General features: G+C 45.8%; 2 protein-coding genes and 1 long non-coding RNA gene across 12 annotated transcripts in view; 2 read left to right on the plus strand and 1 right to left on the minus strand.

The window, feature by feature from the left end:
• The first annotated feature begins 49 nt into the window (after positions 1-49).
• On the plus strand, positions 50-9,506 carry TSEN34 (tRNA splicing endonuclease subunit 34). Its single transcript, XM_053262870.1, has 5 exons — positions 50-194; positions 2,596-2,868; positions 3,519-3,687; positions 7,153-7,407; positions 8,755-9,506. Exons 2-5 carry the CDS (start codon positions 2,620-2,622, stop codon positions 8,940-8,942), a joined length of 861 nt encoding a protein of 286 aa, XP_053118845.1. The 5' UTR covers positions 50-194; positions 2,596-2,619; the 3' UTR covers positions 8,943-9,506.
• A 791-nt stretch (positions 9,507-10,297) lies between these two features.
• Positions 10,298-14,903, minus strand: GRWD1 (glutamate rich WD repeat containing 1). Its single transcript, XM_053262869.1, has 7 exons — positions 14,637-14,903; positions 13,643-13,760; positions 13,355-13,526; positions 13,047-13,260; positions 12,793-12,935; positions 11,240-11,437; positions 10,298-11,112 (listed from the first exon to the last, which is right to left on the minus strand). Exons 1-7 carry the CDS (start codon positions 14,866-14,868, stop codon positions 10,801-10,803), a joined length of 1,389 nt encoding a protein of 462 aa, XP_053118844.1. The 5' UTR covers positions 14,869-14,903; the 3' UTR covers positions 10,298-10,800.
• A 1,143-nt stretch (positions 14,904-16,046) lies between these two features.
• The window catches only part of LOC128329819 (uncharacterized), a 59,904-nt gene continuing 55,385 nt past the window's right edge, over positions 16,047-20,565 (plus strand). For 6 of the 10 annotated variants that reach the window (XR_008309800.1, XR_008309801.1, XR_008309799.1 and 3 more), the window contains exons 1-2: positions 16,727-16,868; positions 18,377-18,507. This is a non-coding gene — a long non-coding RNA (uncharacterized LOC128329819). The other 4 variants (XR_008309806.1, XR_008309808.1, XR_008309807.1 and 1 more) reach the window with 4 other exon arrangements.

Consider the following 20,565-nt stretch of genomic DNA (forward strand, 5'->3'; position numbering starts at 1 on the left):
TTGGCCCACGCACCCATCAATGCAAGCACTCAAACAATGATTGGAGAGTTATTGAGAGCAAAAGAGGGCGGGGATTGAAGGGGTGCGGGGAAGATTTCTGGGCTCGCATGCAAAGGAGTCAAAGAGGGTAAAGCACAGAGAGGGTCGGAAATTCGGCTGGAAAGTGGAGTCAAGAGGGTTAGAGCAAGAAAGAGGTGAGTGTGCTTGGTATAGGACAGGACGCCTGGGTTCCCCGAAAGCTGGGGGAGGGTCTGGCGAGTTGCAATAGGGATGCTGTTTTTCTGGGATGTTTGTTTCTGAAGGTTTGTATTCTGGCCATATCTATGATGGGGCCAGATCTTTTCAAAGTCCTTTTAAAAAATATTATGGGGAATACCAGACACTTATTCTCCAAGACATGTATGTGTTTTAAATAATACCAAGTTTTACTGGGAACTAAATCCCACTCCGAACTGGGTCTACTGATTGGGGTCAGCGGGTTATGGTAGACCAGTCCTTCACTCCAGACTTTGTGTGTTGGCCTGCCTTTAGGTCCTCTGAGGCAGGCCCTGTCTTGTCTATGTCCTCTGAGGCGGGCCAGCATGCTAAGTCTGGAGACAAGGGCTGTTCTACCTGCTAACTCCAATTGGTAGACCAGGGCACTTTCCAGATTACATTTTACAGTTCAGCAGTAAAATGCTTTGATGTGGTAGGATCCTTTTGAAAACATAAATAGCTTGTGCAACCCTCCCACAATGGGAAAATACAGCTTTTTTTTGTGATCCACATGCAACGTTGCAGGACTTAAATGCAAGGATAAACTCTAAAAGAAAGCATTGGAAATGCCAAATGGCACCTTGCTGACAGCACAGGGACTGTGATGTTGAAACACAGGCAGTACGGGAGCACTCTTAACAGACACGTTGGGGGTGGAGCCACCGTTGGACAAACGGGTTCAAAGAACCTGGGCTGCCTCCATTCGGACTGCAAGCATGGCCCCAGACACGCCCCTCATGTCTGATGTCAGAAGCGGGGGCCATTGTTTCGGTTTGGAACCAAACCCGTTTGGAACCAAAATTGGCCCGTGCTGCATTGGCAGCGCGGCCGGAGTGACTCTCCTTGCCTTAAAGGCAGGGAGAGCCGCTCTTTGTCTGGATGCCAATGCAGCGGGGCCGATCGATCTCCCTCCCAAATGTGGCCACACGGTCCCATTTAGGAGAGAGATCAGCCTGTGCTGCATTTGCAGCACGGCCAGAATGGCTGTCCCTGCCTCAGGGAGAGTTGCTCCGGCCCACGCTGCCCAATGCAGTGCGGGTCAATCTCCCTTCCAAACGGTTGCCGCACTGCCCCATTTGGGAGGGAGACCACACACCCCACCTCTTATGTCAGATGTGGGGGCGGGGCCAGGGGGGCATGGTGGCGGTCGCACATGGGCCGCCGCCAGCCTCCCTACACTCCTGGGACATGTCGTGACACTGTTGCAGCACGTAATCTGGAAAGCACCCAGGTCTCCCCAGAAAAACAGGCCTCAAAATGGTGCTGTTTTTCCAGGGAGAGCTGGTCTACCAATTGAGGTCAGCAGGTAGACCTGCCCTCCTTTCTGGACATAGTATATTGGCCTTCCTGGAGGACTGGTCTACCCAACAGACCAGTCCTTGGAGGCAGGTCAATGTGCCCAGTCCAGGGTAGAAGTCTGGTCTACCTGCTGATCCCAATTGGTAGGCCAGCTCCCCATGGGAAAAAATGGCCTAAAAATTGTGCTTGAATCACTTGAATCGATTTGAGTTGAATCATGGGTGATTTGAACTCTAATCAGGCCCTCCATTTTAGGGGTGATTCAATTCAAGTTTGAATCACCCCAATTAGAGCTTTAATTGATTCAACTCGATTTGATTTGCACATCTCTAGTTTTGACTCACAAATACTGGGCAATAGATTGATAAAACTATGCATGAATGTGCCCCCCCCCAATCTCTCATAGCACTAGAACCAGAGTCATCCTGTGAATCTGATTTCTAGGCAGTTTAGGACAGTTAAAAGGAAGTACTTTTTTTCATATGGTTTATAATTAATCTGTGGAATTATCTCACCACATCCTGTAAGAGCACTTGAATGGCTTTAAAAGGGGGTTAGAAAAATTCATGGACAAGTTTATCAGTGGCTCCTAGTCTTGGTGGCTATGGGCTACCTCCAGTTACAGAGCCAAGATGCCTTTGAATACCAGCTGCAGGTGAGCAAAAGGGTAGGTCTTCATCTCCTGCTTGTGCGCTTCCCAGAGGCATCTGATGGGCCACTGTGAGAAACAGGATGCTGGACTAGATAGTTCCCTTGGCCGGTTCCAGCAAGGCTCTCCTTACATTGTGTAACAGATTCCACTGTAAACAGCTATTCCCTGCCTCAAGCAGTCACATCTCTGCTCAAGGTGTTAGATCTCTGTATAAGCACCCTGCCACCACCACAGCATCAAACGCATCTCATTGCCTAGTATGGAAACAAAATGCAGTCAGTCGCCTTCACTCCAGAGGTAGCTGGGGAATCTGTACAATTTGCTGACCCCTCACTCCTGAGGACAGGTGAATATCACAACTTTGTTTTGTTCCCCTTTCACCTTCTCAGGGAAGCTCAGATATTGGCCCCGGCATGATCCGAATCCACCTCCTGGAGGGAAAGGCTTTTGTGTGGAATTACACAGACGCGCGGCAGATCCGAGAGAAGCATCGCATTGTCGGCACGCTGGTTGGAGCATTGGCTCGGAAGCCTCGACAGAACGTGCGGATGGGGCTTCCCCTGCAGTTGCTCCCGGAAGAGGCTCGGCTGCTGGTGGAAAGGGGTGTGGCAACTTTGCTGAAAAACCCAGCTTGCCAGCCCCATGGAGATGACACGGGCCAGGTGATGGTTTATCCAGTCTTTGCAGACACTCCTAGGGAAGAAAAGCCCCATGTCCTGGGCTGAGAGGATGGATGGTTGCTGCAGTCCATAGCGTGTCTATGAGTAGCCTTCAGCCATTGGGACCCGGGACTTCCCTTCTCACCTCAGCCTGTGATATGTGACCCAGTTGCTCTATCTTCTGGTCTTTATGAGGACTTATCTGTGATGGAGATCTACTGGTTTAATAGCCTTCTGGAGGGATGCTGTGCTGGGGATGGATTGGGCCAGTTGCTCTCCCTCTGCTAGATAAAGAGAATCACCACTTGAAAAAGGTGCCTCTTTGCTTAGTTAGCAGGGGATAACGAGCAGTTCCCCCATGGGCTTGCTTCTGTTTGTTTAGGATGGAAGTGTTTAATGCAACATGGTGGTTTTTCTTTCATGAGCCAAATGTGGAACAATGTAGTTCTCGTACCCTGCCCCTAAGATGCCTCTTCTGTGCCTGATAAATTTCCTCCCCACTGGTGCTTCCGCTGTGCTTTGTTCTGCAGCCCTGGTCTAGAGCAAGTGTAGCTTGGAGCTTTGAATTTGACTACTTGTGGGCACAGAGGTGAGGACAGGGATGCTCCCGGGTGTGGGCAGGGGTCCTGAGCTTGCCTTTTTTGTGCCTGCAGGGTCCTTCCACCCTGGAGGACGTGGCTACTTACCAAAAAGGGTTAGAGGAGAACTATCGGGAGCAGCTTAGACTTGCTGCCGAACAAAGGAAGGCCTTATTGGACACTCTTGCCGAACGCATAGCCCAGGGCCAGGCGAAGAAGCGGCAGCAGAAGGGAGAGGATGGAGGTGAGTGTGACCATGTGTTGTGTGGCATCCATTGTGTTTTGTATAGGAACGGGAAGCTCCAGAAGGATATGAGACTGGATTGGGTCACTCCTGCATCTGTCTCAATGACTGGCTGGAACTAGATGGCTTCAAGAGTAGTAGGGATACTAACAGTTTTAGCATAATATTCCTGTGCCAATTCCATGCTGCTGAAGTGTTGGGAACTGGTCTTGTGATACCAGGAGAACTGGTCTTGTGGTAACAAGCATGACTTGTCCCCTTAGCTAAGCAGGGTCTGTCCTGGTTGTATATGAAAGGGAGACTTGATGTTTGAGCACTGTAAGATATTCCCCTCAGGGGATGAAGCCGCTCTGGAAGAGCAGAAGGTTCAAAGTTCCCTCCCTGGCATCTCCAAGATAGGGCTGAGAGAGATTCCTGCCTGCAACCTTGGAGAAGCCGCTGCCAGTCTGTGAAGACAATACTGAGCTAGCTAGACCAGTGTTGGTCTGACTCAGTATATGGCAGCTTCCTATGTTCCTAACTTAAACACTCCTTAAGCACTGGAAGTCAGGACATGGCTAATAGCTGTCCGTAGACCTGTCTTCCAGAAACCCATGTAATAAACACTTAAAGCCATCTAGGCTTATGGCCCAACACCCTCCATTATGTGCAATTATGGATTGTATGGATTAGCACTTTATTTTGGCTGACCTAAGTGTATGGCTATTCAATTTCATTGGGGGATTCCAAGTCTTAGTTTTATATGAGGGATGTTGAGAATTTTTTTCACCTAAACACTAGCACTTTTTTACTGGGTGATCCTCGATAGTAGCATATTCAGGAGACGAAAGTGTTTATTCACACAGTGCGTAATTGTGCATTATGGAATTTGTGGTATAGTTGCAAGATGTGGCAATGGGCCACTAGTCAAGATGGTTTTGAACATAGGAAGCTGCCTTATACCGAGTCAGACCATTGGCCCACCTAGGTCATTATTGTCTATACATACTGACAGCAGCTTCTCCAAGGTTGCAGGCAGGAATCTCTCTCAGCCCTATCTTGGAGATGCCAGGGAGGGAACATGCAGCCTTCTGCATGCAAGCAGGGTAGATGTTCTTCCCAGAGTCCTCTCATCCCCTGAGGGGAATATCTTACATTCCCAGATGTTGTTGACTACAACTCCCAGAATCCCCAGCTGCAATGGCTTTTGCTTGGGGATTATGGGAGTTGTAGTCAACAACATCTAGGAATCCCTGTTAGAGGGAACACTGGTAGTCTCCCATTCAAATGCAAATCAGAGCAGACTCTGCTTGGCAAAGGGGGCAATTCATGCTTGCTACCACAAGACCAGCCACCCACCATCAATGTATCTATCAACAGCTATTAGTCGTATTGGCTAAATAGAATCCCCACATGTAGAGGCAGTATATTTCTGAATTGCAGATGCTAGCAATAAACAGGGCTGTACTTTTCACAGCCTGCTTGTGGACATCCTAGAGACATCTGGCCATCCATTATTGGAATGGGATGCCAGAGTCAATGTCCGATCTGGGAGGAATCTTATTAAATATTTAGTGCTGAACATTTCACAGAGCATCCTGCTTTTGTCCACTTTTCCATTTCATTATCGCTAATGGCCATCAGTACTTTTGGTGGTAGAGAGTTCCGCAGGCAGTGTTCCATGGGTATTTTTTTGTTTGTTTTTTGGAGCTCAAGGCTTGCTGTGGAAGTCCATCTCCATGTATAGTCCATGCATCATCTCATTAGAAAACATGCATGCTCTGAGGTGTTCTTAATTTGACATCTAGATACTCTTAAACGCTTGCATAAGGAGCAAAATTGTATGAGTGCAAGAAGACTGCAGCTACACACAAGGAGAGCTGGTCTTCTGGTAGTGAGCAAGAATTGTCCCCTTTGCAAAGCAGGGTCTGCCTTGGTTTGCATTTGGATGGGTGACTGCATGTGAGCACTGTAAAATATTCCCTTCAGGGGGTGGGGCCATAGCTCAGTGGTAGCTCAGCTGCATGCAGAAGGCCCCAATTTCAATTCCTGGCATCCCCTAGTAAGGCTGGAAGAGACTCCTGCCTAAAACCTTGGAGAGTTGCTGCCGGTGAGTCTAGATAATACTGAGCTAGATGGACCAATGATCTGACACAGTATAAGGCAGCTTCCTAGGTTCCTATGCACGGAGACATGGGGACTTTAAAAATGGCATGTGTGGAGAAAATCCCTTTAAAACATTGGGCATGCCACACAAGTTGCACACCTGTTGTGAAAGTGCAAACTTGCTTGTGCTAGTTTAACACTAGCCTGGAGCACACATTCCAGACTTAGCGCAGATAGCTTGCACAAGCAGGTAGCAAGTCCTTGCATAAGCAGTCAGGATATTGGGTTACGTATCTGTTTCTTAACGTTAACTGAGGGAAAGGAATAAACTTGATTTGGATCGGCAGTTTCCCTTCTTTTGTACGGCTTCAAAAACAAGACCTTTTTAATAGCTGAAGGGGTAATTCTCAGATCTGTCTCCCTGCCACTATCCATCCTCTTTCTTGCATTCATCTCCAAGGACTCTCGTATATTGAGTTATGATTCTGTATTTTATTTTCATGTAAATTGACTTGGACTTTGGAAAGCTGGTATACAAATACTTTAAACAAATGTGATGGTAGAGGCTGCTGGAAAACTTTCTCCATAAAGGAACTGTGACATTTGCATCCCACTTCCTGAGCAAACCGGTCACATAGAGAAGGCTAGGAAGCTACCTTTTACTGAGTCAGATCATTGGACCATCTAGTTCAGGACTGTCTGCTCTGACTGGCAGCAGATCTCCAGGGTTTCAGACAGGAGTTTTCCTCAGCCCTACCTGCAACTGCATGCAAATCAGATACAAGAGGATCTCGGTATTTGCAGGGGTTCCGTTCCACGGTACAACCACAGATACAAAAACTGCAATGCGGTTGAGGCATTGCGGCAATGGGGAATTGTGGGTTAGGTTCTTGGTCGGGGGAAGACACTTAAAAAAAAAATCTATTTTCAGGGGGGAAACACAGGGGAAAGCTGTCTACTGTACTTAGCTGCTCCCCGAGTCACACTGTGCCCTGGAATGCCCCCAAATCGGCCAACAATAACCCCAAAATTGCTGTTTTTTTCTTTCTTTTAAACAGAACTGTTTGAGTTTCCAAAACACGAAATGGCCAGAAATGACCTCTGTGGTCATTTCCAGCCATCCCCGATTTGAAGATACACGAGGTCAACATGCCCCCTGCCCCTTTCCCCCCACATGTGCAGAGATTGGGTGTCTTTTACCTGACCAGAGATATGCGACTCCGTGGATATCAAGGTGGTCTTCTATTCTATCACAGAGCCATACCCCGACCCTTAAGACTCAAGAGGAGGATTGTCGTTGGAATATCTAGTCACACACTAACAATAGCCAGATCTTCGCTGCTGGCTGTTGGAATAATCCACTTCATTTCTCATTTCCAGATCCCCCCTCAAAGCCTGCAGACTTGGAATCCACTTTTGCGTTTCCTCGGGAATCTATGATGGTCCAGCTCCCAACAGAACGGACGCAGCCGGGCCCAGAAGAGGAAATCAACTGTCGTGTGCCTTCCCAAGACTGGCCTTATGCAGGACAACAGGGCCATGAGTTGCGTTACCGTGTCTTCCAGAACCTCTGGCAACGGGGCTATTATGTCACCAGCGGCAGCAAATTTGGGGGCGACTTCCTTGTTTATCCAGGTAGTGGTGGGGCCCTTTTGGGGTCTCTGAGAAGGGAATGGGAGGACACTGGGGCTCTCTCTCTTTTTAAATTAATTTTTTATTAATTTTAACAATATCTTAACATTCACAACATATTGAACAAATATGGACTTCCCGCTCACACCTCCTCGTGAATCACCAACTATAGAATTAACCCTTGCTATAATAATAATTCAAAACATAGATCTAAACCTTACAAACACGATTTTGACCTACCCAACCTGCTAATATTACTAGACACTGGGGCTCTCAAGAGTCCACCATGGGCAGCCTCTTCAAGGGAAGAGTAAAATGCAGCTTGTGGCCCAGTGCAGGGGTTCCTAACCTCTGGTACTCCAGGTGTTGTTGAAGTACAACTCCCATCCTCCCCAGGCACAAATTGTAGCTGGGGGTGATGGGAGTTGTAGTTCAGCAATAGCCAGAGTACCACAAGTTGGGAACCCCTGCTCTAGTGGTTAAGAGTGTGAGAAGTTGGAGGAAGGGTGGGATACAAATGTGGTCATTATCTAAGTTAAACGCTCCCCACAAGCAACTAAAGCAACTTAAAAACAGTCTATTGTCCATTGGTGCTGGGCCAAGGACCAGTAGCACAGAAATAAGTTTGTCTAAAAGTATGAATTGCCCAATATTGGCCTGGGGTATTCAAAGAGGAGTAGGATCAATGTGTCCTCTTGGAGGAACCCCCACCTTCCTCCAGAACTGTCCTCTCAGTCCTTATACACAGGAATTCCCAGTTCACATGAATATACTTGAATGTCTTCATCCCTGCAAAGGAACTCACCTTCAATGAACCTGCAGCTTTTTCCCTCAGGGAAGTACATAAAGGCCTGCTGTAAAAGGCTAGAATAGGCCCATATTGGTAACATTGATATGAACAAAGGATTCTGGACTAGGAATATATTTGCAGGACTTGTGGTTAAAGCATACCTGGCTCTGGCCTGTCCCACAGCTGGCACAGTCCAGCAAGTTTAAAAACATGCCTCTCTAAAATGGCTGCCTCCAAGGAAGTCTTTCTCATACTAGAATTTGGGGTCATTCAAACCGGTAGGAAGATTTGGGACAGGTGAGGGCAACTATTTTGTCACACCGTTCATCGTTCATGGAGAGGAAGAGGTCTGCAGGGGTTATTATTCATGATGGCTATGTAGAACTTGCATGTTGAGGCAGTATATCTCAGACTATCAGTTGTAGGGGAGGGGGACAATAGCAGAAGAGGGCTGTCTACTTCATGCCCTGCTTGTACTTCCCAAAAAACATCCGGCTGGCTCCTATGAAAAGTAAGATGTGGATGAGATACAGTAACCCTTCTCCCTCCCATCCCTACAGGAGACCCGATGCGGTTCCACGCCCACTACATTGCCCTCTGTGTCCCTAAAGATGAGCCCCTCTCCCTTTGTGACATCATCAGCGCAGGACGGCTTGGCACCAACGTCAAGAAGACTGTTCTTCTCTGCTCAGTTGAGCAGGACGGGACTGCAGTATATTCATCCCTGCAATGGAGCGGAATGCAGTGAGAGTGGACTGCTTGTTGGGTTCCAGGATGGCTTATTGGCAGTGGAGAAGGGCTTCAGGTCTTGTGGCAGGCCTGCTCAACTCCCCTCCCCAGCTGTTTTTGGACTACAACTCCCATAAACCCCAGCCACAGTGGCCAATAGCTAGGAATTATGGGAATTGTAGGCAGGCATCTACAGGAGGGCCAAAGTTGAGCAGCCCCATCTTATGACAATTGACCACAATCTACCTCATTCACAGCTGACCCACCATTACTGGCATTTTATAAATGCTCATTCCCATGCAGTAATTGTCAAAGGTACTTCAAATGGCTGCCCCATTTCAGAGGCAGCTGCAAGGAGAGGTACAGCTCTCTGCATGGAAACAGATGGCCCAGACCTTCCTATTCATTACCATTTTAGGCAAAACTTTTGCAAAGGCAGGAGAATAATATACCCCTTTCCAGGGCTGCCTTGGGTAGTTTTATTTATTTTATTTTTGCATTAATATACCGCCTTTCGTTAAGACAACCCCAAGGCGGTTTACAAAAGTTAAAACATACAATAAAAAGACAATAAAAACATCAAGCTAAAAAGTATAAAAGTTTTGTCTGTCCAAGCAAGTGGAAAGGATTGCACTAATGTGGAACATGGAAAAGATCCTGGGGTGGACCGGGGGCGGGGCGCTTGGGGCAAAAGCATTTTGCTTTTTCAAACTTCTACTATGAAGACAACTGAGAAGAAAGAATCTTGTACAGTCCCAGACAGAAAGAGCAGGAGGATTAGGCTCAAACTAGATGCAACATTAAATGTTTCCACTTGTAGTCTGTATGTTTAGATACAATAGCAGCTACAAGCCAGAGGTTGGCAGAGGACCCCTGCTAACTGAGCAAAGGCACCTTTTTAAAGTGGTGACTCTCTTCTAGTTAGCAGGGGGAGAGCAACTGGTCTTGCTCAACCCCAGCACAGCATCCCTCCAGTGGCTGCTGATGTCTACCTTATGCTTAGATTGTGAGCCCTTTAGAAACCATTGTTGAAAAGCAGTATATAAATAGTAATAGTAGAGGTGAGGGATCTGGACTGTGGTTTAACCATGTCTAGAACAGAACCTGAAGGTATCTTGATACCCAGAACACCATCTCTCCATGGGCATCATCCATAGCTGGTGGCTTATATTTGGCTTAAGCCCTGAGTAGTGTTCCCAGCTGTTATTGACTACAAATCCCATCATCCCCATCCACAATGGCCTTTGCCTGAGAATGATAGGAGTTGTAGTCAACAGCTGGGAATCCCTGTGACAGGGAACACTGGTCCCAAACTATCTAGGGCTGCAAGAAGAAAATCCCAACAGGGGAAAGGATTGAGTGTAGCCATTTAAGTTTCTTTAGAAATAATTTAATGACATACATTTCGTGCAGACTTTTCCATTTCAAAATAACGAAAGTAGTTTGGGCAGACTAGAGCCTGTGTGTAAAGAGAAACAAGTTTCATTAGTCATACAGACTTGACAGGAATTTAAAAAATCCACCTCGGTGGGTATGGAAACTGGACTGGGCTGTTCCTGTTTTGAACTTCTCCAACTAGAGCCAAATAGTGGCATCTAATGGGAAGAACAAACCTTAAGAAGTCATTGTGGATATAGGCTCTGCTGTAGCAGTTAGGTGATAGAAAAGATGATGGCCTAAAAAAACCCTGCAAAACTTAATTTACGGCTGCTTTCTGTTCCAAAAAGAAGAAATAAGCTTGTTTAGGCTGCCAAAGAAGCCATTTGAGAAGGTCCTAGAGAGGTGGCAGCAATCTTGAAACCCAGGAATCTAGGAGCCACCTCAGCAGCAGCTCTGTAAACACTGGGCATGAAGCAGCCATGTTTAAAGCCTCTCCCTCAGACACTGATGGTTCGAAAGATGTTGAAGCCGGACAGGGCTGTGGTGATCAGGGTGCCAGGGCACTGTGGATGCCAATGCAGTTCCTTAATATCATTGTCTCCCTGGTGAACAAACAGCAGCTGGGGTGGGATGGATGCCAAAGCTGGGTCCTCGGCCTCCTCTTCCTCATCTCGCTCCACAGCCAAGTCCCACTGGGTCACCTGGTCATCAGCACCAGAGGCTGCAAATACACCACTGTCTGTAGGGTGCCACTCGACAGATGTGATGGGAGCTGTGTGTTGCTTGAAGGTGGCAACAGGAGAACCTTTCTGCAGAGAGAGAGAGAGAGAGAGAGAGAGAGAGAGGGGTGGGTGGGGTTTGAAAGCCATCACTGGTGAAGAACAAAGAGACAGAGAGGAAACGATAAATGTGCACAGTAAGGAATCATTATCTAACCTGGAACTGTCTCAGGTCCCAGATCCTTAGGGTGCCATCGTCACCCCCACTGACAATGAAGGGCTCGTTTTGGTTCCAGCTGATTACATTGACATCTGCATCATGCGCTTTGCTGGCAGTCAGCATGCAGGCTCGCCCTGGTGTTGCTCGGATATCCCAGATTCGGACAGAGGCATCTGCTGAGCAAGAAGCGAAAACCTGACCCAAGAACAGGGTTAAGGATTTGTTACACAAAGCAGTTAAGTCCATCCTGTCCAAGCTCAGGCCTAGCATATCCCTCTGGACCCATCTAATTTGGACTCAAGACTGTTCTCTTAATAATTGGCAGTCAAATCTAAGTCATGCCCTGCTGTTCTGGATCAGATCAGTGCCTGACATACTAGAGATACTGGTTTTAAACAAATTCAGTAGTTTGGAATGTAAACAATTAGTGAACTATGCTAATTTGTTCCCTTTGTATAATTCTATTCTTGTGCATCTTGTTTTGAGTCTTTGAGGAATTTGGATTTTTGTTATCAAGTGTTGAGATGGAAGATCATGTGGAAGCAAGAGGGCCTCTGGAGAGGTCCAGTTATGGCTGCCATCGGCTTGTTTCGTGGCAACTCAGGACCGGGCCTTTTCTGTGGCTGCCTTGGGGCTTTGGAATATACAATACTCCCTGTTGTAATAAGAGCATTTCTTTCTATTTGCTTTTAGGAAGACCCTCAAGATGTATCTGTTTTCTCAGGCTTTTAACTGAAATCACTTTTAAATTGTTTAATTTGTTTTTATCTTATGAGTTTTTTTTATTCTGTTTTATTATTTTTATTTATTATTTTTATATTGTTTTTCTGAACACTGCCTAGAGATGCACATATCAGGTGGTATAAAAATTATAAATAAGAGTGCAGCCTAATTTTGTGCAGTTAGGCTCTTACAAGCCCATTGCTTCCAGTGAGTTAGGTGTACTTAACTGCATAGAACTGGACTGATACACACAAAGCACAGAAATTTATTTATTTGATTTATATACTGCCCTTCCAAAATGGCTCAGGGTGGTTTACATTCCTCAATGCTAGAGGCTTTTGTACTATTTATAATCCTGTCCTTACGACGAGGGCTTGGTTTGGCGGGAAAGAGAAGTGGGGTAAAGAACATTTCATTAAAATAATCAGAGGCATGTTGCCTCTGCTGCCTAATTAAGCACAATTTTAATAGTCCAAGTGCTTACAAATTCATAAGCAGCAGGTATCTATAAAAGAAGCATTCCTTTTCACATAAGGGAATGCCTCTTCTGTGATAGTACCAACTGTGAAACTTGTGCATCATTTTTTGTTTTTAGATTAATGCTATTCTTTAGAACTATATTCATATGCACAAACTTGTATACATCATAGATCAGCTGACCGCTTGATTATAATTCAAACAGGTAAGCTGACTCAACATGTATCTTTTTAAAAATCATTGTAGGAATTGTCTCTTAGACAAGCCTATTTTAGAGCTGCCAAGACCCATTTCTCAGGGGATACAAGATTCCATTCAGTTTTGCAAGCATCAGATCACCTACAACTCACCGTAGCTTCATTAGGGGACCACTGCAAGTCTTCCACTGATGCAGTGTGGGCTGTGAAAGGCCGCTGGTCCACAAACCATGAGCCATCCTCCTTGGGTGTCCACAAATGGATGTTTTTGTTGCAGTCACCAGTCAGAAGAGTGCCTGGAAAGGATAACACAAGTTGGTCAGAACCGCAGCTCACCAGTCCTGTGTGCTTACTTTCCCAGCTCTGTAAAAATGACACTCCCGTCCCACCTGGTCCTTGCCAGTTACCTGGTTTCTTGGGGGACCAGTCCATAGCAAACCCCTCCGTCATATGCCCAGTGAATGAAAAGATGGGTTTTATCTTGGCCTGCTCTTCTCTCAGGAAGGCAGCCATGGCTTGAGAGTCAGACACAGCTACTAGCGGGCGCTGCAGGTCATATATGTCCACTTGCCCCTTCTCGGACCAAACAGCCGCCATCTGGGACCCACCCAGCTCCGTCACCTACCAAAACAAGACAGGGAGGTCTGTTAAAAGGTGGAGAGCAGAGCCACAGAGAGCAGAAGAGGGAGGACTCAGTAGGGAATACAGTCCATACCCGAACTCTGTTAATACCCCCATAATGGGGCACCATGGCCAGTTCCAGCTGTGGTTTCTTCCCTTCATCATCATCATCATCATCTTCACTGTCGCTGCTGCTCTCTGCTCCCAAAACATCTTTGCTGGCTTGATTGGTCCCATGGAGGTTGTGCATTTTCATCACCATCAGTCTATGCAGAGAGAGAGAGGAAAGGGGGATATTAGAAGGTACGCAAGTGGGTCTTACATGCTCTCATCAATTTGAACATGGGGCTTGTGCTAAAGGACAAGCTCATCACAAACTCACCTGTTGGCCTGGGCAGTTTCAGCCTGGGTTCCAGCACAAAGGAGAAGGCTTAGTGGGTAGCTGGTTCGATTGTCACCGAAGGTATCTTGTATGATGTCAAAGCTTAAGCAAGGAGAACCTTGGAGGAGGGGGATAAGGAAGATAAGATGTGGGATCAGCATGAATCTCTGCTGCAGTACTCTTTTGGCCCCATACTGAGGTTTCATCTCAGTGCTATTCTGTCTTCTCTTCATCATCCTGCCTCCTGTCCTTACATACCCTACCTTCTTCTCCCATGCCACATGCATACATTTCTACTATGAACCTTACAATCACTGATCTGGAATAGCTATTTACCTTCCAGCTCCATACTCCCAATTATTTGTCCAAAACCATGTGTAAGAGAATGCATCTTTCTGTTAAACAGCCACTCTCTAGGACGAGTTCATTTTGTCTAAGACATTCCCTTTCCTGACACCCCCCCCCCATCTGCCATGGGGCACTCCTAATCCCTATCACCCATCCTGCCACCCCACCATTCCTGTGGCTTTTGCCCTCTCAACTCTGCCAATCTTAGTAGCCGAAGTGTCACCTACACAACTAGGTCCAATCCTTGTGACCCACATCTAAGAATCTGAAACCTCCAAGACACTGGAATATGCTCCCTCCTGAAATGAGAGCCTCCCCATCTCTGACAAATTTTTAAAAGTACTTAAAGACGGGTCTCTTCAACCAAGCTTTTTAATATGACGGTGGTTTAAAATTGTTTTAAGGTTTTTATTTTCTGCATTTTAACTAGTTTTATATTGTTGTAAACTGCCCAGAGACGGAAGTTTGGGGTAGTAAACAAATCTGATATAAAGAAATAAAATGATAGGTGTGGGCCTCTAGTCCCTGTCCGTGCTCTTTGAATCGAGCCCTATTCACACACCTTGCCCATGCCCATCCCCCTTAACAGGCATGCCCCCCTCTCTTAGCCACTCTAAATGCAAGAAGTTGCAGAATTTCTTCTCACCGGTGCCTGCACGGTGGTAGAGTCGATAGGCACCTTCATCCATCACCAGCTCTTCTCCAGCCGCTGGAGGTGGACCCTGGCCTGGCACATAAACGCCTCCTCCCTTAGCCTTCTTTTGTGCTTTCTCTTCCCCTTGCTCTTTCTCTTTCTCTTCCATATCCATGTCTTCTTCTTCCCCATCGCTGCTGCTGGAGCTGCTACTCTCCTCATCCCATGTGCTGGTATCCTCCATTTTGAAAGTGGGCAGCAGCTCCCCTTACCCACACCCCGCCCCCCTCCATTTGGATTCAGCATCCCGTACTTCCGCCTGTGTTTTTCATTCTGATCACACCATAGACTTAATCGCTAGACTAACGGAGAGGACTCCCCCCCCCCCACCGCCCAAGTTTCATTTTCTTTTTCCTGTAAATATCACTGGAGAAATCCAGAATGCTGCTGTACCTGTGCTCAGGTACCAACATGTACCCCCCCACACCCCCAATAAAAGGTACTAGCAAAGATAGGAGTTAATTCTCTTCCTAACTCAAATCTTATTTCGCGTGAAATAAGAAAACACAGTTTAAAAAAATTTCTAGCGTTACAAGTGCAAGGCTCTTTTGCACAATTCAGTAGAGAATTGCTATATGCAACTGATCGCGCGATTTAGGCTGGGCGACTGAGCCCATAAGGAGACGCCCATTTAAGGCGGCTGAGCTTTGCCTTGGTTGGATATCAAACCCAGACTCAGCCCCGCCTCTAACCCGCAACAGCAATACTGACAGGGGACTAGACTGCAGGGATGTTAAAAACCGTTTTCTCTGTCTCAGCCTGCCCTGAACTCCAACATTCAATAGGAGATAATAAACACTGGACTGCATTGCAAGGTTGTTGTAAACCATTCCTCATTCTCACCAGCAATATTAACAGTGACTACATGTAGTGATGTCATAAACCACTCCCAACCTGCAATATTCGCGGTATTTCCATGGGCAGGAGTAACTTTAATTCTTTATGAGAGGCTTAAACCCTCAGATTTTTCACAAGAAATAAGACCAGAGTTAGAAAGAGCAAGAGAGCGCCTTTCTTTACAAGTCTTTGTTCCGGGGAGGGGAAGCACACGCTGTTGGTAACCCAATCACATCTGCGTCAAAATTCTGGATTATCTCTGTTGATTTCTGTGGGTAGCTCTCACTTCCTCCCTGGGGAACATTTAAAAAGCTTCTTCCAAACTGAACTTGGAATTGCCCTATACAGACAAGGACCTGACCTCTCTGGTCTTTTTCTAACTGTGCCTCGTTCTCACACTGAGAGAGAAAGAGAGAAGGCACGCCCCCTACTTTGTTTGGGGAATAGGGAGTGGGGGTCTCCATTTTGCGGCGGTAAATCACAGCGTGTCTTTAGGACAGCGATCGAATGGAGCAGAAGGTGTGTCTGCAATGCGTTCAGTTGAGCGCTGGCTTTGGTTTGAGATGAACAGGCTGCAAAGGGCAGTTTAACTAGGCTGACCTTTACTGTATTGCAGCGTGACAGAAGAGGGCATTGGGCAAGATATAATTTACACAACATAAAGCATTTTGAACAACCCTCACTGCTGTGCAAGAAGTTGGCTAGATATTCTTATGCACATAATATCAAGTGACATTGCAGGGTTTTCATATAATACTGTCAGCTTCAAATCTCCTACAAAATGGAAATGGCTACATTGGATTGTGTTACAGTCCGTCTCTCCAGTCTTATTCTGCCTGCGACCTGTGGTATTTAGAGAAGACTACAGTACCACGTTGTCGTGAGCCATTTTCAGCACCCGCAAGCTGCAACGTGGGCATAACAAAACTGGACTGCCTTGCAAGGTTGTTGTAAACAGCTCCCTCTCAGCCAAGTGCATTAAGAGCATAGTAAGTATGGCTAGTATCTGATTTGTATCTATAGCGCCACTTTTCAAAGGTTCTAAACACTAAACGTTTTTCACGCACAACCTAAGACCTGAGTTAGAGTTGAGACTTTCTACAATGTTTTCTATGGGCAAGGGTTACTCTTACTCCGCCGGTGGGAGAAATGACGTCAAAGAAACCAGGAAGTTCGTTCTTCAGATAGTGAAATTGCCCGTCTAGGTTTCTCCTTTTAAAATCTATGGTTCTCAGAAGCAGGACGCCATTTTGGAGCAGGCAAAAATAGTATGGCCTCCAAGGACTCGCGTGCTGCGCCCGGTTAGCGTCCTCCTCCAGCACTCCAAAATAAAATCAAACTTTTCCGGTTTGTTTTTATATTTGTATTCTCTTTCTCGGAGAAGTTCAGAGCAGTGTACTTTGTTGGTTTTTTTAAGTCGGCAGTGGAGGGTTTATTTTTGAATTGCTGGTGATAGCGGCCCATTTAACGGATAAATTCGTTGGCTTTCGCCATCTTTGAAATAGATTAAAGGCTGGTGCCATTTTGAGTAAGGGCAAATGGTGCCCGCTGCTGCCATTTTAAAATACTTGATCCCGGATTGCCCCCATCTTAGAAAAGGGCAATCGCCGGCCAGCTTTTCAAATATCTCAAAAGAGGCGGTCCTCTTTGAAAACCTAGGGGTGAATTTATTAACCGCTCTGAAGGTCATTTTAAGTGTGGGCAAATATAGCCAGGGTCATTTTGGAAAAGGGTAGATGACTTCGCCCCCTCTCGCCACGCCATCCGTGCCATCTTGAATCAGGGCGATATCTTGAGGCGCCATTTCAGAAAAGGGCAAGTGGCTCTATCACCATGGCAACCGAGCATTCATGCACCGCAGCTATATTGATTTTGGTTTTAAAATACTGGGGAAAGACTGCTGTGCTCTTCCTGCTAGAGGGGCGCAGCCACCTACTTCCGACTCCATAAGTGATTACAGTAATAGATCTCACATAATCATAATCTTACAAAGGGTCCCCCTTCTTTAAGTGAGTAAAATCATCTAGTGAGGACTGAAAATGTTGCACAAAACCTGAAGTATTACAATAAATAATGGGTCATTTGATTTGGTAATCATTTTTGGGGGGTGTTTAAACAAAATAGGAAGCTCGGAGATCAATGGGAACGATTTTAAAGCTTTATTACGTAGATAGAAAAAGCATGGCAAATCACAGAAACATTAGATAACTAAGCTGTTCTTAATACTAGTTCTCAACCCTTGGGAATGTACAGTAGTAATAACTATTGGTTCCCCGTGAGCATGTGCAGAGTGCTCCTGGGCAACCACAGCTCACTCTCATTTATTTGGAATTAATTCAGAACTTCTGCTTCTGAATTACAAAACACAACACATAAAACACAACCAATAAAATTATTTAAATGTGTCACCAAACATATTCTGGTGCAAACAGTAGTACATTCAGCTAATTTAAGGGGCAGAATTGTTCATGCAAAATTTGGTATCTGTAGGTCATTAGGAAGTATGACTTCATTTTGCATGTAGGGCTTCCAGGTCAAAGGAGGTCATTTATAGAATCATAGAGTTGGAGGAGGCTTGGTGGCCATTTAATCCAACCTAATGCTTGATGCAGGAAATCCAGGGCTAGAGAGCATCCCCAAAAGATGGCTGTCCAGCTTCTCAGCAAGAATGAATGCCAGTACCTCTCTTTTAAGGAAATAATCCTGGACACTGGAAAAACGAGCATGCTCAGTTAGAATATCATTTCCAGTTTCAACGCCTCAAACAATGCCAAATAAAAAAAGTCACCAACTGCTGTCACTTTCCCTACAACTGCCTAACTTGGCATCTCACAAGCCTTTCCCTGCTTTTCCAGTTCAGAGTTATATCCACTAAATTCCATCAGGATGTAAGGAATATGGAGACCTGACCCCTAGCGAAGGAGTTGGTGCATTTCCTGGATAAGATACACCAAAGTGGATGAGTAACAAGCTGCTGTGTGTGCATGTGAGTAGTAAAGCTGAGAGGCCATTTATTTAATGCATTTGTATACCCACCCAAACTTACATCTCCAGGCAGTTTATACAATAGCATAGCATAACATTAAAATTATGACAGATTTGTGGTAGTTTTGCAATATGTCAGCAATATAAAACTCGAATGAACTTGAAGACTAGGATAAACTCTTAGTATTTGTATGTATTTTTATTTATTTATTTAGCACATTTTTGTACCGTCCCCTACAGAAGTCCCTGGGTGGTTCACAATCTAAACACAACCATTAAAACAACACGAGTAAAACAACTTACAATACAAATAAAAACTCAAAGCTTTAAAACTATAAACTAAAAGCCTGGCTAAAGAGGCTTGTTTTCAGGTTCTTCTTAAACACATTCAGAGAAGGGGAAACTCTAATTTAATTAGGAAGCACATTCCAGAGTCCTGGGGCATCTCTAGAAAAGGCCTGGTTTTGAGTTGCCACCAACCAGGCCAATGGCAACTGCATCCGTATCCTTTGAGAAGAGATTCTCCCAGATCCTAAACAAGATGGGTGGGGTGAAAAATATATAGCCCAATACTGGGGTGAGGGAGGCTAAAATCCCACCCTCCCTTGGTTTTGTGACTCAAGGCTCTACAAACCTGGGTTGCCATCCCTGTAGTCTGGTGCCTGGATGTGGAGTCCAAACCCGAGTTAGCAGAGATGGGGGAACTGGAGCCCATGAGAATAGCAGTGAGGACTAAGGGTCAATGCTTTTAGCGTTTAACAGATTGAAATGCAACAGAGCTAGCTTCACCCATATGGCAGTAGTGCAATGAAGAGGATGCTGTGCCTGTTGAGTTTCTGCGTGTCATTCTGCTGCTCCAGGTGATATCTGTAAAATGTATTTGGTAAACGCTATTGCTATAGTTGACATGAGCCACACCATTTTAGACTCTCTAAGCACAGGCCAGAGCCATCTGCTATGACGACTCTTTAATCATCAGCATGTAGAGGGCATTTGGTCAGTGTCTTGTCAGCGTTCTCATTCATTCCTTTCACACTCTCATGTTACTTCTGTATCCTGAAACTAGTTAACAATCATAAAAGTGCTGAGTCTTCCTGTTCTTTACTCTGTGGTCAGAGAACAGGGATGTATCTTGATTAAACTAACTATGGCAGGCTCTGGAATCTTGGGCAATAACAATGTCAGTACTGTAGCTTCAAAGACCCCATAGAAGCTTGGTATTGTGATATATCACCTGATTGATTTCTATGCCTTTGGTTTGTTGGGCGTGTGTGGAAAATTTGTATCTTTTCTATATAAAAACTTTGGGCACACTCCATTTTGGGCCCTGCTCCTTTTTGGAAACTATTTCCTCGGGGTCTGCGCTTCTTTTGCTCTGCAGAGAAAAATAAAGCTTTTGAACCGATCTCCCTTCGTGTGAATAATTGGGCTTTTGCGCACCAGGTAAAATCCGGATTTACCATTGTCACAGGCATAGAGTTTCTGTTGGTGGGGTGGGAGATGGCAACCTAACTATGTGCTTTTCTTGTCCTGTAATTGAGTGCCTATGCAACTAGATGTTTTATCTTAAGCAGGGAACAAAGAACAGCAAGGTTGCCTCCGCCATAGCTCTGCTCTTTCTCTCTACCCCAGTCTGTTTACGTGGGTAGATACTGCATGATTATTGCTGGACGGGGACTTGCATGTATGTGGTTGGTAGCTCTGGGAGCCTTGGAATCTCAAAGAGGGCCTGTTTATCTTTTGGCTAGGGTTGCCAACTGATGGGGGCAGGGGTGGGGAGAAACAGGCCAGGCTGACTTACTGTGGTGCTTTGATGTGCAGTAATCAAGTGATGCTTTTGATGAACCTGCTTACCTACTGATCAAGCTGTGCCTCTGATAGTTAGTGGGCGGTTGAAAAGCTGGCAACAAACTGTGGTTCAAAGCAGGGTTCGAGCACTTTTAGGGAAATTGTACTGGGAACTGACCACATGACGCAAATGGTGTCTGAGCATGTGTGGACGGCTGGACGTAGGGTTGCCATATTCTGGCTTTCCAAATCCAGGTCCCTAATTTGCATA

This window comes from Hemicordylus capensis, chromosome 6, assembly GCF_027244095.1.
Source record: "Hemicordylus capensis ecotype Gifberg chromosome 6, rHemCap1.1.pri, whole genome shotgun sequence".
In the NCBI taxonomy this organism is placed as follows: Eukaryota; Metazoa; Chordata; class Lepidosauria; order Squamata; family Cordylidae; genus Hemicordylus; species Hemicordylus capensis.